General features: G+C 42.7%; 2 protein-coding genes across 2 annotated transcripts in view; one reads left to right on the top strand and one right to left on the bottom strand.

Moving 5' to 3' along the window:
* msna (moesin a) overlaps positions 1-2,044 on the bottom strand; it is a 30,644-nt gene extending 28,600 nt beyond the window's left edge. Inside the window, exon 1 of the mRNA XM_030792482.1 lies at positions 1,795-2,044. Within this exon, the coding sequence (XP_030648342.1) occupies positions 1,795-1,806 (12 nt within the window). The 5' untranslated portion in view covers positions 1,807-2,044. The remainder of the gene's footprint in view (positions 1-1,794) is intronic.
* A 1,284-nt stretch (positions 2,045-3,328) lies between these two features.
* las1l (LAS1 like ribosome biogenesis factor) lies at positions 3,329-16,276 on the top strand. The gene is made up of 13 exons (XM_030792811.1): positions 3,329-3,490; positions 4,022-4,147; positions 4,465-4,534; positions 4,685-4,766; positions 7,573-7,740; positions 8,163-8,209; positions 9,921-10,027; positions 10,229-10,314; positions 11,549-11,752; positions 12,509-12,629; positions 12,834-13,120; positions 13,552-13,702; positions 15,912-16,276. Exons 1-13 carry the CDS (start codon positions 3,345-3,347, stop codon positions 16,000-16,002), a joined length of 1,686 nt encoding a protein of 561 aa, XP_030648671.1. The 5' UTR covers positions 3,329-3,344; the 3' UTR covers positions 16,003-16,276.
* The last annotated feature ends 4,332 nt before the right edge of the window (positions 16,277-20,608 follow it).

Genomic DNA, 20,608 nt, shown 5'->3' with positions numbered 1-20,608 from the left:
CAAAACAGAGAGAAGGAGAGTAAGTGAGACCAGGGAGTTAGGGCAGCTGTGTTTGGAAGAGTAGTCTAGGTAATACAGTTTGGAGGAACGAGGCAGATAGACTGGGAAATGGAGTTGGGCTCAGGAAGGGGGTGGTGTGGGTAATGTAGTTTAGCGGGGAGACTCAGACTTCTCTCTAACTCCAAATAAGGCACTGAGCAAGGAGCAGCGTGAAGCAGGAAACGGGTCAACAGGAAGTGTGGTGAGGGCTGAGAGTTTGACTCACAGGGTTTGAGTTTCTCTGAGAAGCTGAAGTGCAGTCTGAGACTGGGGCCATGCCCTGCCTGCTGTGTTAGCATACGTCACTTAACCTGCCTCAGCCTACTGCTACTCTATTCCTTCATCGGCCAACCAGACATTTACAGATTTACTCAATCACGTTTTAAAAACTCTCTTTAATATGGTGATACATGGTATTTTTTTTATAATGATGCATTGGTGGTAACATGCGCAGGATACAAGGATACTTTACACACACACACACACACACACACATATATATATATATATATATATATATATATATATATATATATATATATATATATAAATTATAAATGTGCACACACACACACACACACACACACACACACATATATATATATATATATATATATATATATATATATATATATATATATATATGTGTGTGTGTGTGTGTGTGTGTGTGTGTGTGTGTGTGTGTGTGCACTTGTATAATTTTGGAAATCATGTTGATTAAATTTGCTCATCTGCTAATTATGATATTGAGATCTGTCCCGTTTTATTGGATTAAAATCATAGAGAGTTTGCGTTAAGTTAAAAAAAAATGGCCACCGAAAGTGTGCCAATGTGTTTGTGCATTATTTATCGCATACTAACGTATCGACTCTTCTCGCTCTATCGAAAATGATTACTAATTAATTTTGTCCTACGAACTTCTCCTCAGTCTATTTCAGTAAAACACCACGCCTTTTTGAATGGAAAGTCATCTGAAATTGCGCCACAAGTTCTTTCCGGTTCTCTCTGACAGCCTAGCAAATGAAATGTTTAAGTTTCCTCAAATTCACACGGCCTCGCTCCACGCAAATAGTCTTCGTCATATACAGTATACATATATATATAACATAAATTTAGTGAGATTCAAAAACTTTGTGTGTCCACCCTTTGGAGAGAGGATACATTGTGGGTTAAAATGAACGCGACACAGTATTTTCAACTTCATGGAAGTCTGAGGCCAATCGTGTTTGAGAGAGGGGATTTTCGTAGGCGGCCAGAGTAACGGTTTGACGCTGTAAAACGCTAGTCAAGCGAATACGGATTTTGCAGCATCCAAAATTCGATAACACTAATTAGGACACTGTTTAGACGCACCCGTTTCAGTTATACAATAGAAACACCAAAGCTGTGTGCTTTAGATGCGGATTGTTGAAGTTTAAAATTATTTTGCCAAATTGAGCGTCTTAGGAAGTTTTCAGCAATTTTGTCTTTTATTGAGATGTGAGGCCGCGACTTTAAGATGATTAAAGAGAATTCTTTAAAGTCTCCTACGTTGACACAGCTTTTCTCTTGGGAATCATTTGGCAAAAATGATCAACTGTGGTCCAACAAGTGTGGGGGGGGAGACACTGATTCGTCGCCCATACCCATCCTATGCGTTTCGGCGCCGGTTTTATCTTTAAATATTAATTTCAAATGAATTCCAAAACACGGCTAAATCTATAACTATAACATAAAAAAAACAGTTTGTTGTTTTTTTGTCGTGTGGATACTTACGGTTTTCGGCATTTTGTCAATCTTCTTTTTTCTCTCTCGCGCTCTCTCTGACTGTCTTCTCTCTGATGCCAGAAGCTACAGTGATGAAATTAAAATCTGCAAACACCAAAACTTCTTCCCATCGGACGAAACTTTACTCAAAATAAAGACCGTCACTCCCACGCCGAAATGTGTATCTTTAAATTTCTCCTCTGATTTCAGGACAAAGTTTCACTTTTCACTACGCCTTTGTTGCTCCGCTGAGTGGAGGTCCAGAGCTTGATTTCCTGCTAACGGAACTGAGTCTGAAAACCACACCCAGGCCGATAGAGCCATACTTCAGTGCGCTTCAGTAGACTCCGCCTGAATTCTCAATGATCCGTTATATTCAGTAGCCTGTACGCACAACCCGCTGAAATTCCTTTAGACTGAGTTTGTTCGGGAGGGATATCCCACACAATTCAAAGTGACGTAATTTTTCCGACATTTTTTTGCTTCAGCCTTGACAATTAGGCAATGTTTAGAAAGACGGAAGAGAGCTGATGTTTTACTGACACCGACATAATTAGAAAAAGAATAATACCCTCGTGTCTGCCCAGGCTATGATGTCACCCAAGAGATGTTTGGACGAGTAGTGCCAAAGTGCTAGTAAACTATCATATGGACACACTGGTTAGAATGGCACTGATATCAGCTGAGAGGTAGAGGTGATGTCGTAGCGAGTGAATAAATATTTTTAATACTATCACTTTTAGAACGGTACTGATATGAACTGAGAGGTAGAGGTTATATTTTAAGCTACAATTACTTTTGCAACAGTAATAACGGTAGTTCTGACAGTAAAATGCTCAAAAGAGGGAGGACAGAAGGTGTGATCATTAGAAAAATGAGAATGCCTCATTTTCAGATTCTCTGTCTGATACCGTAGATTAATCGTGGGCAGCTGTGGTCTAAAGGAGGGTTGCCGGTTCGATTCCCAGGCCCAACATCCACGGCTGTGTGCCCCTGAGCAAGGCACTTAACCCCAATGCTCCCCGGGCGCAGAGAGGAATGCTGCCCACTGGTCCTGCGTCTGTTGTGTGTTCACTAGGCTACTGGTGTGTTGGATGGGTTAAATGCAGAGGACAAATTCACTGTTCACAGTGTGTGTGTGCAATCACAGAAACTTAACTTAACTTAACTTAACTTAATAAAAGTCGGTATGAGACCAATATAAAACTTTTTTATTTTATACGAAAAAAAAAAACTCGTTATCAATTCTCAACGAGTTGTCTTTTATTATTATTATGATTATGATTATGATGATTATTATTATTATTATTATTATTATTATTAAGAATGAAAGGGACGAGATTGTCCAGCGGAACGTTTCTTGATTTGTCGACGGCTGCAGCGGAATATTTTTAACGAGGCACTCTATTTTCTGGGCGTGGGTAAATATTGCGTTTCAATGAGTATAAACTACAAATGTTACCTTATGTGATCTTTGTTTCTTTTGTGCGGTCACAACTTTGCTTTGCTACATTCTTTTGTTGCTTTTTGTCTCTTAGCAAAGAAGGCTGCGTTTTGAAATGAAGAAGAAAACTTCTGAAAAAACGCGCCATGTAGTAGCATGGTTGAACAAAGCGGAATGGGACCAAGTACTGGACTATCTGTACTCCAAAGACCCAGCTTTACAAAAACACGCACTGCACCGCATCTCCGCGTGGAAAGGAAGGTACAAAATGCAAACTCATGTCGTGACGTGAGAGCGAATTAAGGCAGACCCAATATAGGATTTTACACAATTAATAAATTTGTCTGTCTCGTCCTTTTCTGCTGCTAACCGGTTATCGTTTTTACCGGAGTTGGCTGACGTTTTGGACCTATTGTTGCTCCGCATTAGCGTCTATGAATACGTCCAGTCCGTCAGTTAAGAATTTTGATGATTTAACTCTGTAAATGTAAATTTAATCCAGCTGGGAAACGAGTTAGATAAACAATGTCGTTTCACATTATAGTAACCCATAATCTGTAACTGTAATGTGTAAGTGTTTGTATTATTGTCTTAATTTTATTTAAAATTTTAACTGAGATGTGGCGTCAGAATTTGTCCTGTGAATTTCATAGCTTCTCACATCCTCAGTGAGAACCAGGAGCACCGGTGACAGTTGAAAGATACAGATACTTTACTATTCCCAGTAAGGAAATTTAGTTGGATCGGGAACAGTTCGTGTCTGCTGACTCGTTGACACCCTCTCTGTTTTAGGTTCGGTCATAACACGCCAGTCGCTGTGGGAAGCACGGCGGACCTCGTGCGTTGCCAGGTGCTGGACAGTTCAGGTCAGGTGGATGGAGAAGCGTTAGTGCTGCTCTATGGAATGGCTTTAGTCCGGTGCGTATCTCTGATAACAGCACGTGTGTTTATCCCTGACATGCTTTAATCTATTTCAAGCTTCACAACTGTCAATCAGAGCATTGTGTAGTTTCCATCTCTTTGGGGGTGGTGTGATGACACAGTAAATGTTTGAGATAGTGAAACCTCTTTGAGTAATGGGAGTTCTGGTTTTAGTCTGTGAGTGTGCATGTTTGGATGAGCTGTCTGATCAGCTTTGTATGACAGGATGGGTCTTGTGTGAATGCTGTGTTTGTTGTGTGTATGTGTATTATACTGTGCGTGTAATACTGTGTTTGTTGTGCTGTGTGTGTTAGGTTCGTGAATCTGATCACTGAGCGGCAGCAGAAAGGAGTGGCACGCCCACTGCGACGACTGGCCAGTAAGGTGTGTCCCAGTCTCCACCCAGCATTCTATTACAGCACACAACACAGTGTCATATCACACAGACACATGATGACTATTTCAAAACTGTCCAAATGGCCCCTTCCTCTGGCCCTCTCCCTCGACCTCTTTATCTTGTCCCCTGTCTCTCAGATGAACATTCCGGAATGGATCGTAAATCTCAGACATGACTTGACCCATCACAGACTCCCTCCACTGAAATGGTGTCGAAAAGGTGAGAGCAAATCCACAGTGTTCTTTGTCTCTGCAACAGTGTGTGTGTGTGTGTGTGTGTGTGTGTGTGTGTGTATGAGTGTGCGCGCGTGTGTGTGTGTGTACGCTAGGGTTGGGTATCATTTGAATTTTATACATTCCGATTCTATTTACTGATTCTGGTTCTTATTGATTCCCCATTTCGATTGCAAAACGGTAAGAAAAAAAAGAGGTCAAATGATTAGATCCTTGTTGTTCAACCACTGTTATTAAATTATTAAGTCGTCCAGGAAAATGAATCTTAAGTTGCGCCAAAGAATTTATTTCATACAGCTCTCGTTGAGCGTCTGTGGTTGCTCTGTTGGTGGTAGGCAAAGTCAGCGTCTACTTAAACAGTCCCTTGCAAGCTTAAACGCCATCTGCAAACGAAATACCCGTCGCTCCAAAACAAGAACACGGACTATTTTGTTCATGTGCCTGATCACACTGAGAAACAGGCAACTTTGATGAGGAAGACCACAAAGGTGTCTGAGGGTGCTTTCACACCTACCTTGTTTGGTCCGGACGTTCGGACTTTTCAGTTTGGTTCGAACTAAAACAGCATGTGTGAAAGGTGTCTTTGGCCACAGTCCGGACCAAGGGACCAAAATTTGGTCTGACCAAAAGAGGTGGTCTCGGTCCAAATCAAACTGAACCATGGCTTGGTTCGTTTGCAGTGTGAAAACACTTTTTTGGATGGTTTGGACTTTCAGACCAATTCCAGGAAGTTGAGGCAGGTTCTCATCACCCATTAAACAACAGAAGAAGAAAAAGAACAGGGGGAGAGGTAAAAATGAGCCATGGTAGCACACGGGGAGAAGAGGAGACAAAGGATTTAACCGTAATTTGGTCTGACGAAGAAATCAAAAGTCAACTTGGTCTCTCAAAGGCTCGCAGGATTGCATGCAGTCTTCACCTCCTGACCTGTCGGCGAGGATATAATTTTTGCACAATGAGGACATTCATTTGGCGAAATTGAACTAGTCTCAAGAACACTAGAAGTTGGTGCTGCTGGTAGTGATGCCATAATTATAGTAGTATAGCGGCAATGAAACTAATCTGTTCATTCATTTTTTGTGCAGGGCACATATACAGGGCTCGCATTTTTCAATATCTGAATGAACTGAATACAGGAATGCAAGACCGAAACGTAAACATGCTCACATGCACGGACAAAATAAACGGATTCCGTTCAAAGGTCTCCCTCTGGCAACAACATCTGGAAAAGGCCACTGTCGAAATGTACCCCCCTCAGCCAAAAATGGCAAGGACATGTCAGCACTGCTGCGTTGTGTGAGAAAATAGGGAAACATCTGAAAACTCTTGAGGAGAAGTTACCCTTTTATTTCCCCTCAGCCTCCACTGAACCGTTTGACTGGGTCAGGCACCCACATAGCTCAGCAATCTTTTTCGGAAAGGACATGACTTTGCAGGAACTGAACTGGGACAAAATCATGGTTTAAAACTGAGCTATGCTGGTCTAACTTTGGACAGTTTTTGGTCTCCACAACATATCTCTGCAAGCCTGACTGCTATAAAAACCAAAAACAGAGAGTGACTGAGAGCGTTCAGGGAAGAGCTCTGTTTGGGCCTTTCGTCTGTTCCTGCCAGGATATCAGCTCTGTGTTCATCTAAACAGGGCCTGGTTTCGCACTGAGTATAAGTCCTTATAATAGTACATACTATGATTCATTTTGTAACATTTGGGATTGCGATGCGTCGTGGGATTTTCTCAATGTCAAAAATGTGCTGTGACACAAACAGGCTGAAAAACACTGGCTTAGATAACAAAAATATCTTCTTTCTTTTAAGCATTAACTGAACATTCACAAAGTAAGCAGTATTTAGGGCCTTGGTCATCTCCCTGCAAATAAAGATTCAACATAGCAGTAACTGTTACTGTACAAGTACCCTGCCATCATCAAGCCTTTTTTTTTTTTTTTAACTATGCCTACCTAAATGACGGAGATTTCCAACTGAGAAGGGATGTAGCCCTTTCACCACAAATGCCGCTACCGGTTTGTGACACTCCTCAGTTTTCTCTTTGGTCAGTTTTCCCTTTATTGCCAACGAGAATGGTGTGTCGCGGCTCACTGTCCCTGGCTCTACTGGAGGTGCCAGTGAGGTGCTACTAGCGCTGGCTGGTAACGCACTCGGGCTCGGAGAACGCAAGACATCAAACGCTGTACAGTCTTTCAGATCGATGCCGTGCTGCCTTAAATGTTCTGTCAGATTTGATGTGCAACCTGACTTGCAGCTAATTAGCTTCCAACATGCATTTGACTTTGCCTACTAAAGCAAAGCCTCACTTTTGACCCTTTACCGCGGTCCATCTCTCACACTGTTGTGAAGTTAGCCAAGTATGCTAGCCCGTATCTAAATAAATGGACATGCTGTTGCGTTGCTGCGTGATGTAGTCCCGTAGACAGGTCTTGGCAGAGAGCTACGTACATCCTTGCAGATATGTAGCCCTTCTTTGCAACAGTAAAGGGTTCTCACATTTAGGATCCCATAAACAGAACCGAATTTTTCTTTTTTACGGGTACCCAGTACTTGGCACTTTGGATTCGGTTCTAACTTGGAACTGAGTTTCAGTTACCAACCCTAATGTGCGCACGTGTGCATGCTCGTGTACGTGTCTGTGTGTGCTTTGTCGATCACAGTATGTAGAAAACTGCTGGTTTTCTGAAGGAGTGTATGACAGTAACATAAAGCAGCAGTGAGACTGTCTTTCGCTGAGTTTAAATCTTCCGGTGCAGATCTGTGTGTGTTTACTGTTCTCTCTCTAGGCTGCAGCTTTGTACTGGACTGGTTACAACAGGAGTACTGGTCCAGACAGCTGGGCAGCAGACTGGCCGAAGACTGGGATTCAGCTGAAGAGGAAGAGGATGAGCAGGAGTGGAGCAAGAGACAGGAGGAAGAACTGGCCCTCAGACAGAAAGAGAGAGAGGGATACAGTGAGTGAGAGAGGAGAGAAGGACACAGTGAGAGAGAGAGAGAGAGGGAGAGGGATACAGTGAGAGAAGGATACAGCAAGTGAGAGAAGATAGAGAGAGAGAGGGATACGGTGGGAGAGGAGAGAGAGATTGACAGGGTTACACAGTGAGTGAGAGGAGAGAGAGGAAAAGGGAGACGCAGAGATGCAGTGTGTGGAGAGGAATTAATAAGAAAGAGGGAAGAGAGTGAAAGAGTGGATGAAAGAGGGCGAGAGAGTGAGAGTGAGAGAGACAGAGACCGGACAGAGAAACACTGTTATTTTTTGTTAAGTTTTGATATTTGTTGATATTTTAAACAGTTCATACTACAGAGAGGACAAACCGCTGAAAACTTTCATGACAAGGACTTTTTCACCCACTTTCACGTTTTCTCCTCTCTACAGAGAGAGCCAGGGAGCTGCTCATCTCGTACGAACGAGAACAGTTTCAGGTATGACACTCCTGGTTCTGCATTAGGAGCAGTTGACATCACAGCGCAGCTAGAGCTAGCTTGGTCAGATCTCCGAATATTTAAAGGAGGCGCTATAATTATCAACCCATATTGGAAACATGAGAGATTATTTTCTTGCCTGAAAAATCTTAAAAAATGCATTTGGTGACAGAACGGTCATAATACGAAACTTACTGTTATGTGGTAGTTCCTCTGCCTCCATTGCCACTACTTTGTGTGAAATGCATACTGGGAAACCTGACTGCCCAAGTCCACAAAGGTCACCTCCTGATGCATCCTTGATAAAATCCATGAATCGAGGACACATCCAGGTATTTGATCTGTACTTGGCTAGATGCAAAGTTTGAATTGGAACAGTACTTCGCCCATGACTAATGACGTTTCATAAGTCCATGAGAACGCAAGTACAGAGAGGAACGCATATTGAGAAACAGCTACTGTCTTTGACTTCTGACTGCAGGACTTTAACTGATGTATTAAGTTCGGTCACACAGTGATTCATGTCAGTGCACACTCTACTCTGCTGTACAGTACTGTACTCTACTGTTCTGTACTCTGCTGTACAGTACTGTACTGTATTGTTCTGTACTGTACTGTACTGTTCTGTACTCTGCTGTACAGTACCGTAGTGTACTGTTCTGTACTGTACTCTACTGTTCTGTCCATTCTAACTGATAAGCCACCGCCCTGTTTCCCTCTGACATCAGACAGTTCATTAAGAAACCCCTTTATTTCTGTCTGTCTGGTTGCCATGGTGATGTGTTTGTTTGACCAATGACTGTCAGTTCCTGAGTCCTGTTGGCATGAGACGCCATGCATTTCTTTAGATGCAGATGGAGACTTTGTCACAGGAAATGATGTCGGTGGAGAAAGATTTCCTGAAGTTGTGTGTTTGGCTTGTGCAGGAGAAAAGCACTTCTGCTGTTTTAATCATCACTGTCTGAAGCAGTGCTTACAGTTAAAACTCGAAAAACGTGAAGACTTTTCTTTACTCAGAAACAGCAGAACCTCATACGATGGACTAATGTTACTAAAATATTTAACATGACTTTTCCTGCCATCTGTCCCCTATACTGTTTTAGTCCAACACTCCTATATTGAGATAGTGGTGTGATTTTATGATCTGAATATTGCTCATGTGTTTGTACAGTGCAGTTTGTGAATATTGTGATCAGATTTTAATTTGAGGAAGACTCACTGTGCTAATGCCGTGGTGAGTTGTGTGTAGAATGCTCTAATGTCAGTATGTCTTGTTTTATTATGGTTTTTGTGTTTTACTGTGTTGGGTTGTAGACGTATGAGGAGTTATTATGGTTTTTGTGTTTTACTGTGTTGGGTTGTAGACGTATGAGGAGTTATTATGGTTTTTGTGTTTTACTGTGTTGGGTTGTAGACGTATGAGGAGTTATTATGGTTTTTGTGTTTTACTGTGTTGGGTTGTAGACGTATGAGGAGTTATTATGGTTTTTGTGTTTTATTGTGTTGGGTTATAGACGTATGAGGAGTTATGGTTTTTGTGTTTTATTGTGTTGGGTTGTAGACGTATGAGGAGTTATTATGGTTTTTGTGTTTTACTGTGTTGGGTTGTAGACGTATGAGGAGTTATTATGGTTTTTGTGTTTTACTGTGTTGGGTTGTAGACGTATGAGGAGTTATTATGGTTTTTGTGTTTTATTGTGTTGGGTTGTAGACGTATGAGGAGTTAATGGAGAGCGGGAGCCAGGGCCTGTGGCCTGAGCCCAGTGCTGACCTCAGCTGGATCCTCGCACAGATCACACACTTCAACACAGAGTCCAGGTGTGTCTCACACTCTCTTCACTCTTGAACAAATCATTCACCACAAACAGTCAAGTGCCAGCATATCCACTCTGTTAACAATACTTTGTCTGTGTGTGTGTGTGTGTCTGTATGTGTGTGTGTCTGTATGTGTGTGTGTCTGTGTGTGTGTGTGTGTGTGTGTGTGTGTGTGTGTCTGTATGTGTGTGTGTGTGAACACAGAGAGATCTTAATCGATGCATTAGTGCAGGATGGATTCCTCATTCCAACAGTGGACCAACTTGAGTCACTGGGCATTGACACCTCAGGTGAGAACACACACACACACACACACAGGCTCCGTTTACACCTTGCAGTAAATTCGATTTTGGTGATCCAGTCACGAGTGGACATCTCTATAGTACAGGTGTAAATGCACCCAATGTGCATTGAGGTCGCATCAAGATCTGATCACTCAGACCACATTCAGAGGTGGTCTGGACCGCACATGACCACATTCTTTTAGCAGCGTAAACACAAATGCAGTCACAAATGCCACGCCGAACGACCGCCTACTCAACTGACGTTGAGGTAAATAAATCATGTTATGAGTCTACGGGGTTTAAAAAAAAACACTTCTGAAGGTAATATTTGACCCCTGAACAACACCTGACACCAAATCGCTAGTAAACCACACTACACGTTTACGATAGTAATTCTGTTTGTATAGACATTTAATATACATCTCGTATCATTGTGTCGTCTACAATCAGGTCTTTTTTTTGAGCCGAGGTATACGAGCACGTCATCACTTGTATCTGTTAGCGGGATCGGTTAGCCACACGTATTGTCAGGGGATTAGATCCACCACAAAACAGGAATTTCATTCTTTCATACCTTACTGCATACTTTAAAAGAGTATCTTTCTCTTTCATACCTTACTGCATACTTTAAAAGAGTATCTTTCTCTTTCATACCTTACTGCATACTTTAAAAGAGTATCTTTGACAGCCGTTTCACAGTTTGTTGGCTCTGAACGTGATAGTTTACATTAGAAACTGTCAACACAATTTGACGCATTTCCTGTTCCAGATTCCATGCCGTTAGTCATACTTCATACGACACCTGTCGAAAACAACAACACATTTGGTCTTTGCAAACGGAAATGATGTATGTGTTTATTTGCATTTAGAGCAGGGGAATGAGAGCCGATCACAAGTTGTCAGTCGAGACATGTGGAGACAGATTCTAAAGCCAGGTGTAAACGGACGTACTTCAGAGCTGTCCACTTGTGATCAGATCACCAAAATCGGATCTAATTCAAGGTCTAAACAGGGCCACACATACTCACACTCTCACTCTCTCTCTCTCACACACACACACACACACACACAGACACTTACAGATAAGGAAATCAAACACACTGAAATAGATTAAACTGTATTATTAAACACGACGAAACAGAGTAAACATTACTCTTAAACACACTGAAATAGATTAAACTGTATTATTAAACACAATGAGGTAGACTATGTGAGTGTAATCTCTCTCTCTCTCCCATAGAGGGCGCTGTTGACCCTTTGACCCCATCTTTGCCTCGTGTCTTTTTGCGGTTCTGGCTGCCTCTGCTGAGAGTTCTGAACTCGCCGTCCTTCATAGGTCACCTCCTGGACAAACTATTGGCTGAGCTTGCCACTGAACCAGCCAATCACAGAAGCTTTTACATCACGGCCTGGATATCCGAGATTTTACTCTGCAACAGCAACCGTAAGTCCACACAGACGCTAACCGCTATTTTATAACCTGCACTGTCTCAGAAACAGAACCTCACTCTCATATGGGCCCTTTCTCCCAACGCTAACCGCTATTTTATAACCTGCACTGTCTCAGAAACAGAACCTCACTCTCATATGGGCCCTTTCTCCCAATGCTAACCGCTATTTTATAACCTGCACTGTCTCAGAAACAGAACCTCACTCTCATATGGGCCCTTTCTCCCAACCCCCCCCCTCTGTCTGTGCCAGTTAAAACTCCATTCTAATTCTAATTAAGCTGCCAAGATTTCTTTTCTCTGTGTCAGCTGACCATTCTGTAGAAAAAAAATACAATTTATTTCTAAACTCTCTCTCAATGAAGCCATGATCATAACTGATACATTTACTGCACAAAAACTGCAATAATTTAATGAATTTAGTTTTAAGTCATTGTGGGAAAATGAGCCTTTGGTGAAAAGTTAAAAAAAAAAAATTAAAAATACAAAAAGTAAATCTAGAGTCCAGATTAACGGTGAGGTAAAGGTTATAAGGAGGTGATACATTAGGAGAGGTGAGGTAGAGGTTATAAGGAGGTGATACATTAGGAGAGATGAACCTCCCTGTTAAATGTCAGAAAATTAAGGATAGTCACTTCTGCATCTGTCCGTGTGTGTGTGCGTATGTATCTATATGTGTGTGTGTGTGTGTGTGTGTGTGTGTGTGTGCGCATCTGTCCATGCGTGTATATGTGTGTGTGTTTGTGTCTCAGGCCAGAGGAAGATGAAGAGGAAGGATAAGATTTTCTCCAACAGACAACAGTTCAGATGGCAGCATCTCATCTCTGCATGTGTGAATGCACCCTGCTCCGCTACACCCTACCTACTACAACAGTGAGATCACACACACACACACACACACACATATGCTCACACAGACAGATTCACACAAAAAAGGCACACATATACATGCACACATGAAGTTTTTGTGGCATGTGGCATACGTGAACACACACACATGCTCTAACTATCTGGGTGGGGCTGAATACTAACACACACACACACTCTAACTGTGTGGGTGGGGCTTCTCTTCTTTAGGATTTTGAGCGACATGGATGAGCCCCTCCCCTCAGACACACAGGAGAACTTGCTGCGTCTCTGCAGCATCTACACACAGACAGGAAACCATGGTAACCATTCCCCGGGAAACCCAGACCCCACCCAGCCAGTCTATACGCTGCAAAGTTTACAGGAACGCCTGAGAGGCGGGGCCACACCACACAAACATGCTCCGCCCACAGAGGACCTGCACGAGCACCTGAGTCCTGAGGTTCTACAGGAGAGAAACTCCGCCCTGCGTGGGTCTGCCTGGCAAGTGTGCACAGGTAACACATGCACACACACGTATGTGCACACACACACATGCACATGCACACACGCCCACACACAAAGACAGACACACTGCATGAGTTTGCCTGGCAGGTGTAAACAGGTAACCTGCGCACACACATAGCTAAACATGCATACACAGACACACATGTACAGGCACACGCGCATACACACACACATACACTTTGTGGGTTTTATGCAGTAATTTCAGTGTTTTTCCAGAGCTACAAACTGTCCTTAATAGGCATAGGTTAGAGATATCTGGGCTGATTTTGTGTGAATAATGCATTGATGTAATTAGGTCTGAATAGAGAGTGGGGAAACCTGCATAGCTCCTCCCTCTTTGACATCTTGTCATTCTCTATATGGACATAAAGCCTTGTGTTATTGGCCAGTGTAAATGCTTTTGTTTGTTTATCAAATTTAGACAGGGTCCCGTGGAAACTGTACCCACTGGGCAAAGTTCCTGGCCAATCAGAGGACCCATCCTGTCTGATGCTTGAGACATACACAACCTTTACCATATTTGACCAGCAGGTGGAGCTAGACAAGCTTCCTCAACATCATGGCAACCCCAGGTACAATGCACACACATGCCTGTACGACAGAGCAGTTTCAAAGAATGGCTGAATTTCCTCAACCAGAGGAGTTGCGTCTCCTGTATACATGCATGTATGCAAAAATATTAGGGGTGTTCATCTCTCCCTTATAAGGCGATTCGATATGTATCTAGATACATGGGCTACGATACGATACGATTCAGGGACGACACATATTAACACGGAACGACTGGATGCGATACCATGCAATCTTAACTTCTGTTTAATGAAGGCATTCATTTTCCATTATAAATCAAAATAAGCCAATTCTACTAAAGTGGCAACGCTTGCTTTAAAATATATATACTTCATAAAAAACTAGGGGAATCCCACGTATTTTTGTGACCTTACGGCACGGGGAAAAAAATGGAAGACAAATCATTTTAGAATTCCATGTAATTGTGTCTTTGTTACTTTTCCATTGAACACAGACAAAAAAAGATTTACTGTATGAACAAACATTTCCTTAGCAATAAAACGGGCTATAGATGCTGTGGTTACCTTAGACCTCCCGGAGTTGTGGCTAAGTCGTGGCTGGACTGTCTTGCGTGTTCTTGTTTGTGCTAACTGAACTAGCATACACAGATCCCTCATTGCCCATTGCCCTTATAGGTTTCACCATGCCGTGTCACCAGATATGTGGTAAGCTTTGTCGTGCTACCGCTGTACTTAATCGCTGCTCTACAGACCTTACAAATGGCCAGACTTTTTCCTTACTTCTTATACAATCCAAAGGTCTTCCAAACCTTAGATTTTAGATTTGATGGTGCACTGTAAACCGTGTCACGGATGTCTTGTATGTTGTTTTTTGTTTCTACCTCGCAAGCAAGGGTAACGTTAATCTCGTAAAAGGTAAAAGGTCAACGCGAGACGCTGAGGAAGATTTATTATTATCATTATTATTTTGAAAGTAACATGACTTGTAACGTTGGATCAAGCCCCGCGTTCGAAATGCTCACTTGTTCACTCACTCACTCCCTAACTCGCTGACTAGGCTATATAGTGTTTGCTACATGGAACACTCACTAGGGGATAACGGTTGACTGCCGTTTATACATTTCAGACACTATTTGGACGTTATGCTGCAACATAATTTGGCGTTAGTTTATGAGATAATACAGGGAAAATAATTAGGAATATCCGGCGCATAATTATCTGCACCTGATTGGTCTGTAAAGACTCTCTGCTTTCAGGCCGCAATGTACGATGGTCTAAGTCGAACGATGTAGGGTACAGCCTCTGTACACTATATTCTGCCGTGCCTCGCGACGATTCTGTAGCGCACTATATAGTGTGGGAAAATTTCAGTTGACATTTCGAACAGCACTACAAAATGGCCGACGCACTATATAGTGAGTGAGAGTACATTTCGAACAGAGCATAGGAGTCTTCCGCAACAGCTAGATGCTATAGCAGAATTAGCAGCAAAACTTCAGTCGACCCATTCGTAACTTTAGGGGTCCGCGTATCGATGTAGTCGCATCTTTAACGTTAAAACCGGTTTCCGACTCGTATCGGTGAATCGCTACACCTCTAATATATACATAAGGAAGTGTGTATTTATGTATATGTATATATGAGTGTGTAAGTGTATGTATGTGAGTATGTATATATGTATAGAGAATGAGACTGAGCCATCTCAGGCCAAAAAATAACACTCGGACATTTTCGTACATTGATTGTGCATGGCAATGTATCGTCTGTCCCTAGTCCAGCACCTGCCTGCCTTGATGTTACAGTGACATCTGCTTACATTTCGAATTGCATAATGTTACCGTTATGTCTGGTTACATTTCGAATTGCATAATGTTACCGTTATATCTGGTTACATTTAGACTTGGTTAGTGTAACATGTAAAACTGGTAGTCCATCTTGTCTTTCTGAAGTGAAGTAGACCTTCCTGGAAATGTTAGTGAGTTTTTCACTGTCTGGAGTTTTCAGACGGCTCAGCTCGGGGCACTTAAACATCATGGGCTGAGTCAGTGTTTGGACACAATGACCCCGTGTCACACACCTGCCCTGACATCATACCGTCTCACAGCCAGCTCCTGCATCTGAACAGCGTTTAATAAACCTCCAGCCAATTTCTTCTGCTTACTCCTTGTGTAATTGCAGGAATGACAGTGGTGTTTTCTGTCCACAATAGACAATTATTCAGTCAATTTTCATCTGTGTGTCTTCCCCACAGTGGACTGGTTCAGCCCAAAACAGCTGCAGACGGACCGCTCTGGACACACAGCGATATCAGCAAACTCAAGGCTGGCCTGCAACTGTTCTGACACCACACACACACACACACACTCAGAACCGGAAACTCAAAGTTGAGCCCATGCTGTTGTAGGCCAGAGTTAATGTACATCCACAGGTGGCAGTGTGGACTGAGCTGGACTTCAGGACTCTTAGACTTGAGTGGAACTATTCACATGTTGCCTCTAATCCAAAGTTGTTGTTTTTGTGTTGTTGTTGTTTTTTTTAAAGACCAGTTGAAATAGGTACGGAGAGAGAGACACCGTAAACATCGTTTATCTGTGTATGACAACGGAGGCATCTGTCCTTTAGAGGCCATTTTGGTGTTAAAAGATCACTGATTAAAAACTGTGCTTCCCAATAAAGTATCTCTGATGAGGAACACACAAACCTGGCCTGTGTTATTCCGTTTTACTGTACGCACATGTGACGGTTTCTTCAGAAAGGCACTTCTCTCATCTTCCTTCTCTGAGAACGTAAAAATATTAGTGAAGGCTGAGCTTTGTTTTAAACATGTGTAAATGAGTGATCTCACACTGTCTGTGTTCTCAGATAGCAGTCGCCTACGACAGTCATAACAGAAAGACACAGTGAAAATTTCACTATCAACTGAGTTTGGTTTATTTGCGAAAAACAAACACACTTTGTCATAGAGACTTACATGTTGTTTGGGTCCACACGCCCAAAGAGTTCAGCTTCTCTCTGTTTTGTTTCCTTTTTGGTTCATTGTTTAATAATATTTAAACATTTTCAAAAGCAGTGTGTTTCATTCAACAGAGGATAAATCATACTAGAGTATGAAATTACAACACAAGACCCTGAAGCGACTGACTGTAGGGGTGTAACAGTAGGAACGGTCATAGGCCAACGGAACTCCGAGTTTTGTCTCAAATGACACGAATTACAATCTCATTCACATGGGACAGCACAGAATGGCTATCCATGGTGTTATTTCAATGCACTGTTTCCTTATGACACTTTATAATGTTTTACTTCATTAACCACTTTAAGTCAAGCACTTGGAAACATCATTTCCAAATTCTCATCCCAAGGGGCAATTTCACTAAAGCTGAATTTCCATCCAGCAGATCTGTATTTGGCATTTGTCTTGTCCGCTGGGCTGAACCGTGACCCAGAGCTGGGCATAGAGAAATGGCAGTTCTGTGTACCGTTACACCCCTAGTCAATGCACTCTGCAACCCGGGACTGTGCAGAAACCACAAAACACGACGGCTCAGCTGAACTAGCACACAGGAGATCATCACTAATTCACAACTCCAACTCAGAAAAGCGCGATTATCGTTTCATACTAGCAAACATCAACAATATTATAGGTGAGGATATGAATTTATAATAAATCTCTTGTTCCTGAGAATCAATCTGGTGCATGTGTGTGTCAGCTGGTATTTGAAATACTAAATACAGTTTTCAGTATTTTAATTTACAGACTGAAAGGAAAAAAAAATCGCCGAAGGTCCACAATGATGTGGTTTCCTCTGGCCTGTTGGGCGACGCCCCCGAGTCCAAAGGCAGCCGACGTCCTTCCAAAACCAACCCGACAGAACCCAGAGAAACAGAACCCAGAGGAAGTCCAGAAAATGCAGTGAGTCTCTGTGTGCTCACCGACTGCATTCGCTCCAGTTTCATAAGAAAAATCAACACGACTACAGCTCACTGTACAGCTCATAAATGTTGTTTTGTCTCAGTTCAGGCAATAAGGCAGGTTAAGGGAGAGTGTGTGTGTGTGTGTGTTTAAGAGTCACTGTGGGGTAAACTCTTGGAGCAGGTGTAGGAGGAGTCTTTGCAAGTTTGTTGACTGGTGTGCTCAAACTCTGACCCCTCTGCAGAAAACAATTACAGATTTAATTTCACCAACACTGTTAGAATTCAAATGTGCCTTCAACAAAAAACACCACAAGCAGAATCAAACTTGTTGGAAAAATCTGTGAATTTACCTCCTCACACTAAAAGACACAAAATTTGACCTTTTCAACCAGTTATTTCTGTAAGGAGTCGCAGTTCCAGTCAGACCCATATGAGACATCATACAGGTGATTTAGAGAGAGAGAGAGAGAGAGAGAGAGAGAGAGAAAATGAGAGAGAGAAAATGCCATTGTGATTGTGCTTAGATCCTTTGTAGGGTCATCTCAGCATTACAGATAATGTTGTAAGCATATAGTGAACAGGTGTAAGTGTATAGTGAGCAGTTGTGGCTGTATAGTGAACAGTTGTAAGTGTATAGTGAACAAGTATAAGTGATAGTGAAAAGCTGTTGCTATATAGTGAACAGATGTAAGTGATAGTGAACAGTTGTGGCTGTATAGAAGAGCTGTAAGTGTATAGTGAAGAGCTGTAAGTGTATAGCGAAGAGCTGTATGGGTATAGTGAACAGTTGTAAGTGTATAGTGAACAGTGAAATACTGAATGGTCATTCCTATTATGTACAGAGCAGAAAAGTTTTATACAGGAGCACAAAACTAATGTGTTTGTGTTGCCCCCGTGCAAATACAATTAAGAATAAGTACACGCAGAGAACAAGAGGCAGACAGGCAGGCTCATCAAATCAGGGAGATGGCAGAAAATGCAGGAGCGTTAAAAGGGAGCGGACAGTTCTGTGTGCACTGACATGTGGTCTTTCTCAGGCTCCCTAACGCACTGCTTACTTCACTGAGAATTTTAACGCATGAGAACTTCCCCTCTGACTCAGTCCCACAGAAAGAGTGGGATGCAGGGAAAGGAGAGAAGAGAGGGAAAGGAGAGGAGAGGAGAGGGAGAGAGGGAAAGGAGAGGAGAGGAGAGAGAGAAACAGGGAAAGGAGAGGAGGAGTGAGAGAAACAGGGAAAGGAGAGGAGAAGAGAGGGAGAGAGGGAAGGGAGAGGAGGAGAGAGGGAGAGATCCCTGTGTGTAGGTGACTGTGCCCAGCAGGAAAGAGACTTTCCCTTAGGGCTACTCTACAGCGACACACAGTGTCACTAAACATTATGGCAATTATTATGTCTCTTAATCCATTGAAATAAAACTAGGCTTTATATAGAGATGATACTGTACAGTTCATAAATAGTTTTTTTTTTTTTTTTTTACAATCAAGAAATAGATACAATTTGTATCAACAAACAAAGGTCATTTCTGGACATTTGTGTCTGGGTAGCTTGCTGCATTGGGGGGGGGGTGTTGGTGGGGGTTGGAAGGGCAGTCTCACTTTACATCTCTCAAACTCAAAGGAGCTTTAATCGCAAAACATGCACATCAAAGAGTTATTCAGTGATTAGAGCAAAGAGTACTGAAAAAATACATTTTAAAATTCAAATATTTTACAAGCTTCACTCTTTAAATGAGCAGCTGAAAGTAAACACCATCTCAGTCATCAAGCCAAACCATTTAGTGCAAACCACTTTCTTTTATAAAAATAAAATCATTTCTTTGTGGTAATGCATGAGCCAACAGAACAGCAATCAGTCCAAACACACTGTTTCATTATCACCTGTACTACATAACTCTACAGGTGTACTGGTACATGACACAGATTCACACCAGACTGGCCAGTATGGGACCAGCGGTTTGGTAGGTCTTGCGCTCTGGACCGTTTCCTGCTGGGCGGGTGTAAATGTAGACTAACGTATAAACATTACTACACAATGGCTGTGCTATAATTTCACCTGCTGATGAAGCACCATCTTTACTCTAATCCCTACATGGTCAGTGTGCACGATAATCTAATTTCACTAATCTTGGACAATTACCTAATCTTGACTCCAAAACTGCAGCGCATACCAAACCACTGGTCCAGTGCACCGTTACACCCCTAGATTGGAGGATTTCATTCAGGCTGGTGGCTGGATGGGGCGGGGCAGGGAAGGGCGGGGCCCGGGGGGGGGGGGGGGGGGGGGGGGGGGGGGGGTTGCAGCAAGCGAACTTTAAGCCAAATGTCCAAAACAACCCAACGTCAGCCTAGCGTCCCGCGTGTGTGTACTTCACAGGGAGAAATAGGTAGGCAGTGTGTAACACCTTCTCATGAACAGACACAGGGACAAACATGGCCGCCCCGGCGCTCATGAAAAAAAAAGGAAAAACAAAGAAAAGAATTTGTAGTCCACATACCAAGAAACTGGTCTTGGCCAATAACATTCAAATATTCATAAAATATGATAATATACAGAGGGGGGGCGGGTCTCTCAGCACCAATCAGGAAACAGATGCTTTGTAGAAGCAATTTGCTGATGAGACTTTTTGTTAATATCCCCTTGTGTTAATTTATGAACTTGGTAATAATAGAGTTTTAAAAGACTGTGAAAGCCCGTTGCGTAAACACTCAAGGTCTCGCGCTGTCCTCCTTCATGACGGAGGGAAAATGACAGACTCATCTCTTTCACCTCCCCGACACGCACGGCTCCATCTCTTTCACCTCCCCGACACGCAGGGCTCCATCTCTTTCACCTCCCCAACACGCACGGCGCCATCTCTTTCACCTCCCCGACGAGCAGGGCTCAATCTCTTTCACCTCCCCGACACGCACGGCTCCATCTCTAACATCACGACACAGGACAGAAATCCACCACACACACCACAGAAACCTTCTCTATGCTGACCTGACAGCCCAGTGTCCAGCACTACGAGAATAAACGCACTCAACAGACGCTC

This window comes from Chanos chanos, chromosome 15 (assembly GCF_902362185.1).
Source record: "Chanos chanos chromosome 15, fChaCha1.1, whole genome shotgun sequence".
Lineage (NCBI taxonomy): Eukaryota > Metazoa > Chordata > Actinopteri > Gonorynchiformes > Chanidae > Chanos > Chanos chanos.
The sequence above is the reverse complement of the archived record's forward strand: the minus strand, read 5'-3'. Positions and strand labels throughout refer to the sequence as shown.